Raw genomic sequence first — 8,837 nt, forward strand, 5'->3', positions numbered from 1 at the left:
GAAGATCTCTGTTTATTCAAGTAATCTCCAATTACTACCTTTATAGTAATATAAAGTGATATTATTATTAAAGCGATTATTATTATTAAAGTGATATTTATATAGTGATAGGACCCACAGGAATGGTGTCAAGCTGAGGCAGAGGAGATTTAGTCTAGACATCAGGAAGAGGTTCTTCACTGAGAGGGTGGTCACATACTGGAACAGGTTCCCCAGTGAAGTAGTCACTGCACCAAGCCTGTTGGAGTTTAGGAAGTGTTTGGACTGTGCACTTAGTCACATGGTCTAAAATTTTGGGTAGACCTGTGTGGTGCCAGGAGTTGGATTCGATGATCATTACGGGTCCCTTCCAACTTGGGATATTCTATGATTCTATGATTATGCCTTCTTACTCTTTTCCAATTCATGTGCAAAAAGATGCAGAGCATCTTTGGAAAATACTGTTAGATCTTGGAAAGTCTTCTGAGATGCAGTGTTCAGTGTAGTCAGCCATGACCACTACCCACCCAGGCATTGGACTACCCAGCATATTACACAATTGCTAAGATTCCCGAGCTAGAATAAAATGGCATTTATTTAGCAGGTTGTTGTTTTGTTTTGGTTTTTTAAACATTGTTTTTAGTCTGTGCCCTGAAGAATACTTAAATAATCTCTGGTAAAATTCCAGGTATGCACTTCAAACAACATACAGAGCACTGTCTATAGAGAGTTACACTGAAATCTCGAACAGTTTCTAAGCGTTCCCCAGATATCTACGCCTCTACCATTTGTGGCTACTAAGGACAAATTTCTATTTCTAAATACAGTTCCAGAGTTGATTTTACATATTTGTATATAGCCAAAGAAGTATTTCTTGATTGTGTTGGAAGCTGCGTGAGTAGGTTGAGTTTTTCCTGTACTTAAGAACTCATTCTACCTATTTTAGTAACTGTAATGCTTAAATGATAATGTGGCTGATGGCCTTTTAAAAGGCATTTAAATACATATATATATATATATATATATCTATGCTGACTTTTTGCAGATCATCCAAGTAAAAATCCTCTCTCACTTCTGAAACGCAGCACCTTTAAGTGAAATGAAGTAGCTATGCTGTACCAGGATCACCCCAGAAAGATTCTTCCAATGAGAAATGAGAGGTATCATTATTATACTAAATTCAGCAGGAGAAAAGATCCCATGGGACGTTAATAACATCATAATGCTTTTATGCCAGTGTGACCTCTTTCCTCCTACATGGTATTATGCTAGAAGATTGGGTCAAATCCAAAGCCAAATTCCACTTAATGAATGGCTGCTGCAGCTCCTGCACCATTCTGTTTTTCTGGACAGCTCGCTAACAATACATGATTGGAGAGATCTGGTAAGATCACAGCCTGGGACTGCTTGTGTGATGCACTGTTTTATGTTTGCAATAAATAACGTTGAGTCAGTGTCGGTTAGTAGAGGGAACAGGCTAAAAGGGACAATTTAGGCTGAGTCAGTCATGATGTCAGAGAAAAACATGAAAGTTAAAGACACTCAAAAATCTCAGTAACAAGAAAAAATAAATTTGTAAAAACAGCATTTGACAAAACATCATGGTATTTAAACCAAGTCTAGAACAGCATGAAGCAAGTACTAAGAATGTTACATATAAATCTACCTTTCACCCATGTTCCACCAGCTGGCCAGCAGGGAGCCACTAGAGCTGATCTGAAAAAGCTTAGGATGCTGCCTGCAACAGCAGTCTTTGTGAAAAGGTGAAGGCCTGCCCTAAATAGTGCAATAGAAGGAATGGAGCTGTCAGGATAAGCCTCCAAGACTGCTTCCAGAGATGTAGCATTTAAAGTGGCAGTCATTCCATCAGAATTGAGACACAGGGGGGTACTCCCAGGATTTGTCATCACCTAGTGGATTAACAGATGTTCCTGTAATACTGCTAATGCAGATGAAGAGAAACCAACTCTCAGTAGAAAGCCTGTGGAATTTGCATGCCATCATTGAACATCCACCCTCCCACCCGTTTCATTTCTTCAAAAAAATGGTTAGTCCCAAGTATCACATTGTTAATTTCTACAAAGACTTACGTACACACAATTACAGTCAGGTAGCTAAAGGACATATTAAGAAAACAATAAAAAAGTGTCAAACTTTGTGCAAGCATAAGCTTCAACATCATTTCACAAATAGCTTTTTATCTGCTTCATTTGCACGCGCACTACCAAGGTACATAGGCTACTTGTAACTAAACAAAAAGCATCTTTTAGATGTTTTTCCATAAACACCACATCTACCACAAGTAAACCAAGCCTCAGAGACACATCTTCCGCTGGATTTTTATTAAGTGAAGACTGCTTCCTCACGGCACTTTTGAGCAGGCTCCCACAGGCAGACAACCTGTTGATGCACTTCCAGCGCTGCTTTGCTGGTGCAAGGAATAAGCATTCTGTCTGTAAGAGCCAAGCAACATGGGTACCTGGGACTTGACACGCCTGGTTCTCTTCAGCACGACGTTCATTCTTGAGCCTTGCTTTGGGGAAGCCTGGGCATCTGAGCTGAGGTCCTCAGCCTCGACTTTTTCCTTAAGGTCCAAGTTTGGCTTTTGGATGCCCTAGGGGATCAGAGCACAAAAGGACACCAGGTTGATTGAGCAGGCAGTGCTGATCATTCCACTGTCTGTGAACCAATTCTCTTTGCTAAGAAACAGGCCAATCTGTGAAATCACATCACACAAGGGGCAATTATTCCAGACACCCTTCTTTTATGAAGAAAGGCTGAAAAAGTTGCGGTTTGCTTAGCCCAGGGAAGACTAGGCTCTAGGGAGGTGGACTTCCAGTACTTAAAGGGGCCTACAAGAAAGATGGTAAGACTATCGGGGAGTGTCATACTAAGGACAAGGTGTAATGATTTTAAACTAAAACAGGGGAGATTTAGAAGAGAAGGAAGAAATTCTTTATAGTAAAGTTGGTGAGGCACTGGAACAGGCTGCCCAGAGAAGCTGTGGCTGCCTCATCCCTGGAAGTGTTCAAGGCCAGGCTGGACATAGCTTTGGGCAACCTGGTCTAGTGTGAGGTGCCCCATTGCGGAGGGGGTGTGACTGGACGGTCTTTAAGTCCCTTCCAACCCAAACCATTCTATGATTTTTTGAATCTCAGCCACCAGCTTATCAAGAGAGGTAAAGACAGCTTTCCAATCAGTCATCATCTTCTGCCCTATTTTCCTTCTCAGTGGGGCTGGCTTCAGTCTTAAAAAGAAATCGCAACCAGCAAATAACCACACGAGGTCACGTTACAACTTCTAGCACTATTCTGTCACAAGTAAGCATGAGGGCGGCTGTATGTCTGTATACGTAGCTGCAGCTTCTAAAAACGCAGACCACGTTCTCCTTTCATGTGCAGTAACAAGCAGCATTCTAGGGGCAGTTTGGATCCCATCTTTACATTCTGGAAAAGAAGTGTCTCACCATAAGGCTGACGCCAGACTGGAAGAGCTCATAGGGGTACAGGATCCGTTCATAATGAGACTTTAGTAACGACCCAGTGCCTTTTCCTGGCAGGTAGCCAAGCCGACTTGCCACTTTAGACCATTTCTTCTCTTTAGTGACTACTTCAAAGCCTCCTTTGCTGGCAACAATCTGAAACACAAAAAAAAACGTTAAGGGCTTTGAGCTGCTCTAACCAGCTATTTGGATCTTTACATTTCTACTTACCAAAGAGGAAGAAGTCTTGACAGGGGAATGGAAACTGATGCTTTAGCATAGAAATGCTAGAACTTCCACATTTTAATTCCTCACCTTGCTAAAGAAATCTGCCTATTTATATTAACGGTCCTTCTTTAGCAGGCAAGTTTATAACTGTACATATATTTTGCGAGGGCAATGGCCGTCTCCAGCAAAGGCTTTTTATTTGTGTGCAAATCTGGAGAAACAACATATCAGACATAACTATAGCAATATAAATTTTTTTAGCCAGCCTTAAGCATAGACTGTACTGGAAACAGATTAAAACAATTGTTCCAGAAGTTAACAGTATAAACTCTCAAAGATGCACATTTACATCACATGGAAAATCTCTACTGGGTGACAGGAGGGACCAACTACAATTCATTGCAGAATTGCTAAGTCAGGAGCTGAACTGTATGCAAGTACACCACTACCATCTCAGAGACCACCTCAAACTCCTGCAGCTCTGCCATACATAAGAGGACAAAGGCAAACGGCAGACATACACCAGGATGTTCAAGCACTACAGTTCAAGGCAAATACGTGCTGTACACAATCCAACTGAAGACAGCTGATGTAAATATGCTTGACGCAGCTGCCACAACCTTGCGATTTATGAAGTTTCTTTCACTATGTTCCCCCCCCCGCAATGAGATTTAATCTCCATATTGAGATTAATGCTGTAAAACAAGCCCTCCCTGTTACTTGGCTTCTCAACCTAGAATGAAAAACAAAGTCTGTCTGACCACATCCAGCAATTGCTTGCTCACCTTGCTCAGACCATAGAGATCCAGTATTTTTCTCTCCACCACAGGGATTTTTAAATTGGACCCTTGAAGTTCCCAAAATTTTGCTAACTGATCCAAGAAGTCCAGCTTCACTCTTGTCATTGCCTGCAATCAATAACATAAGACAAATGCATATGTCCCAAAACAAGCATGACGATACCTTACAGTCCTGGGAAAACACATGGTAAGTTTTTATAGTGTTTTCATTTTCAAAGTGTAACTTGGCAAGTCAAGTATTTCATAGGTAAAAAAGGTAGAAATAAAAATATTAGTAAGATGAAAGACCTTTATAAACATAAAATTACATATGTTCTTGCACTCTGCATTTAAGATCCTATAAGCTAAATTCCTACCTAACAATTTCTCATTCTAAAACCAAAATGCCTACTTGTAAAAAAAAAAAGAAAAAAAAGAAAAAAAAGATCAGCATTCCAGGGAGCAACATAAGAGCAATTAATAAAACCTATGAGGGTAAGGGGGGTTAGAAACAGCTTTTCTGTATGCCTTCACCATGCAGAAGGACCTCCTCCCTTGAGTATTTTTGGAGTACTCAAATCACTTTCCATAAGGAGACCCATTTACAAGCCAAATGATACGTGACGTTTTGGTATATGAACAGAGCAAGGCTTTGAGAAATGCTGCAGGGAAAAGGAAAACCAGGACAGAACGGGACTCACGCTGTTTTCAAAAAAGCTCCCGTACATTTCTGAAACGTAAAATTAACCAAGCATAACTAGACCTATAAAAACAAAGCAGTTAATTTTAATGCTTAAGAGGCATTATCACGATAGTTGAATATAAGGTTGAATATATACCAGAGGCTTCGGAACAGCAGTAAATATTTTAAGAAAAATAAATAAAACATTGCCTGTGGAGCACTGAAGGCGAGACACTGGCTGCTCTTACTACACAAGACGGTAATTGACACTCGAGACATTTGCAGTTGAATGTGAAAGACTCTTGTGGTTATTTTGGGTAATAAAATAAAAACCAGACATTTCTCAAAGCCATGGAGAGTTATTTTATATGAAGTCTGCCACTGCCAAGTATAAACATTGATGTGGTCTATGGGTTTTTAAAGTCTCTCCATCCAGAAACCTGCCAAGACACAAATCTCGAGCAAAGAGACCTACAGCTTTCAGCGCAAACACAAAATTGTATCAACAGTGGAAAAGCTCACCTCCAGTTCATTCAGGCGCTGAATTCGCGGAGTGAAACGAAAACTTTGTACTTCACAGGCAAATGGAGGCTGCCAGTCCTAAAGAGAGACAGAAGGACGTTTCAATGCTTCAAGAAACTTCGCCAAAAAATGCACATCAGCCCTAGCAATAACTTGAATAAACAAGCTCCTACTAGTAAATGAGTTTCACTACAATTTGTAATATCGTTTTCTACTTTTATGCCATTATCAAGCCTTTTAAAATATTGTTCTTTCATCTTACAAAAATACTGCGGGAAGAGATCCTCACAAAGTTAAAAATAAAAAAGAAAATAAGACAAAGCATGTCAGTATGTCCCACCTCATACTGAGCTCACATATGAGAGAGATCCTGTCGCTCGTTGGCATTTACTTACTTATAAGAAATAAAGTTCTATATTTCCTGCACAATGCAAAATTCTCACTGCCAACAGCAGCAAACACCAAATAAAGCATGTTATTAGGCATCTAACTTTTTTCCTGTTTGTCTCCGGTCATATTTCAATAGAGATAATAACTACCAGCCAGGAGTCCAACGCTTTAACAGAAATGCTATTTTAAATAATGCCTGTCGGAACCGTCAGTCGTTGGTTCAATCGCATGTGCCTCCCAGCTCCATCTCTCAAAATCGCGCTATGACATCAGAACAAGTATAATTCAGCTCTTTGGTACCTTTTAAGAAAGCTTAAAATAAAGTGATAGCCCACCGGGCAGTAAATAGAACAAGAGGAAGGACACAACAATCCAGATGGACAAGCCACGCTAAGTATGTATTATTTGCGCTACTGCAGAATATAAAGGCCACAAGTACAACTGTAAAACATTTACAGCTTCAAATAATGGAAAAGAGTAACAAATCAGCGAGGATGGTAAACAGTGTCTGATGTAGTCCTTATTGCAGGTCGCAAATCAACCCGACGCACGCACCCAGCGAAACGCTGCAGTGCAAACGGCTAGGCAATCACGGGGAAGAAGCACGACTGCGTTCAGCAGCTAGGAAAGTTCCAGTTATCCTCAATGAACAGCATCTGGCTCGGTTTCTTTTGGCCTCTCAACCTAAGCCATTCTGCTTATTTTAGAAGGGGCAGCCCCTTTCTAAACTTGACTTGGAGGTCAAGTTTTCACCATGTCATCAAACCAACTAAACAGGTTCCAGCAACACGGAGAAGGCAGGAGAGGAAGGATCATGAAATGTAATCAGCAGCCCCCATATCTCAGCTGTTCTTGGCTCTTTCTTCCAGCATTCTTTTTCTCTCTCCTTCGCTGTTTTCAATCTCCTATTTTATGGCTATATTTAAGGGTTATTCGTGCTTCAATTATGAAGCGCTCTGACCGTCTTCTCCCGCATTGCCTGATGTTCTTGCCTAAACACTTTACTGGCTCTCAGGGCAAGTCGCCATAAAATAATGGTTTGTGCGTCGAGGCAGTGGAGATATCAAGCTTCTACCTTCTACGCTACCAAGCATAAACATGCAAATCCTGCGTATAAACGGGCTGGCCGCACTTCCATTAACAGCTTGAAGCCTGTGTTTATAAACAATGACCCATTTACACGAAATACCCTCCTGCTCCTCCCAGAGCAAACGCCTCTTTTCTCCCCCAGCACCGCTGCAGCCTTTTCTGTCTTTTAAAGGGAGCAGAGCACGGAGCCCCGGGCACCGCCATGCCCTCCAGCCCCACCTGCTCCACAGCAACCTACGGACGCAGCCGGGCGGCCAAGCACCGCACAGGCTCCTTGGCAGGGACACCGAGGCCTGCGGAAGGCGACGCACGAAGCCCCGCGAGGGGGAGCGGCCCGAGGGGCCCACAAGCGGCCCCGGGCTGCGGCCGAGGCGCCCCCCGCCCTGCCCCGCGGTACCTTGGGGGGCCGGATCTTGCAGATGCCGGTTTTCTCGGCCAGGCCGCGGATGCGGCCGATGAAGCCGAGGGGGTCGCTGAACTCCTCCCAGCTGGGCTCGAACACGGGGCACTCGGGGGGGGGCACGAACTCGGCGGCGTAGCGCGACCCGCCGCCGGGCCCCGACATGGCCGCTGAGGGCTGGGGGGGCAGAGGAAGGCGCCGCTGACTGGGGATGGGGCCGGGGGGCGGCCCTCAGGGGCTGGGCAGCGGGCCGGGGCGCATCCCCGGGCGGCGGGGCAGGAGAGGCGGGGCGGGGGGGCGGCTCCTGCCGCGCGGCGGCGACGGCGTCGTGGCCCCGTCCCCCGGGGCCGCCTCCCCCCGCCGCAGCCCCTCTCGGTCGCCTTCCAGCCCGCCGGAAGTTACGCGTTGGGCATCGGCGCTCCCACCCGGAAGGAGGGGGAGCGGCGGCTTCCGAGCGGAAAAGTAGTCCCTCCGCCGCGCCCGCCCCTCAGCGCCCGGGGCTCGGCCGCCTCCCGGGCGGGGCGAGAGGGGGAGGGGAGCGCCCGGCCCGCCGCCGGCTGCGGGGAGCGGAGCGGGGAGCGGGGGAGGGAGGGAGCGGGCCGCCGCCGCTTCCGCCGCGGAGGAATGCGTGAGGGGAGCGGGGCCATCCGCTTCCGGTGCCGAGGGGCCGGCTCGGCCCATTGTCTGAGCACGACGTCAGGGAACGGCCCGGGACACGCCCCCGCCCGCAGGCCACGCCCCCCGCCCGCAGGCCACGCCCCCGTGGCGGCCGGAGGGGGAGGGGGCGCGTGGGGGAGGGGGGCGCTCTCAGGCGGCAGGGAGCCGCCGCCATGTTGGGGCCTGAGGGGGCTCCTGGCTGCCCCTGCTTTGGGCAGCCCTGAACTTAAATTTCCCGGTGCTAACACATATGTACGTCCGTATGCATAACACATGTATGTATGTCCACATGCATAACGCATACGTGTGTCCATATGTATAACACATACATGTATGTCCATATGTATAACACATATATGCACATCCATACATACATGTGTCTGTTGGGAGCTCTACCAGCCCACAGCATCTCTTGGTGCTTCTTAATTAAGATCCCGCAAGCCTGGTTGGTGATAAATTTAAATTGGAAATGAGGAGACATTTCTCCTCAGAAAGAGCAGCCAGGCATCGGAACGGGTTGCCCAGGGAGGTGGTGGAGTCACCGTCCCTGGGGGTGTTCAAGGGAAGGTTGGACGTGGTGCTTGGGGACATGGGTTAGTGGGTGGCATTGGTGCTGGGGGACGGTTGGAC

The 8,837-nt window shown here is 46.0% G+C and overlaps 1 protein-coding gene across 2 annotated transcripts in view; it reads right to left on the minus strand.

Moving 5' to 3' along the window:
* The window catches only part of KDM5A (lysine demethylase 5A), a 48,415-nt gene extending 40,240 nt beyond the window's left edge, over window positions 1-8,175 (minus strand). Inside the window, exons 1-5 of one of the 2 annotated variants that reach the window (XM_080576069.1) lie at window positions 7,548-8,175; window positions 5,672-5,749; window positions 4,474-4,596; window positions 3,446-3,616; window positions 2,459-2,593 (exon numbers count right to left, since the gene is read on the minus strand). In XM_080576069.1, the coding sequence (XP_080432195.1) occupies window positions 2,459-2,593; window positions 3,446-3,616; window positions 4,474-4,596; window positions 5,672-5,749; window positions 7,548-7,715 (675 nt within the window). In that variant the 5' untranslated portion in view covers window positions 7,716-8,175. The remainder of the gene's footprint in view (window positions 1-2,458; window positions 2,594-3,445; window positions 3,617-4,473; window positions 4,597-5,671; window positions 5,750-7,547) is intronic. The other variant, XM_080576068.1, reaches the window with a different exon arrangement.
* Between the last annotated feature and the right edge of the window lie 662 nt (window positions 8,176-8,837).

Source organism: Anser brachyrhynchus (assembly GCF_964034855.1).
Source record: "Anser brachyrhynchus genome assembly, chromosome: 1".
NCBI lineage: Eukaryota > Metazoa > Chordata > Aves > Anseriformes > Anatidae > Anser > Anser brachyrhynchus.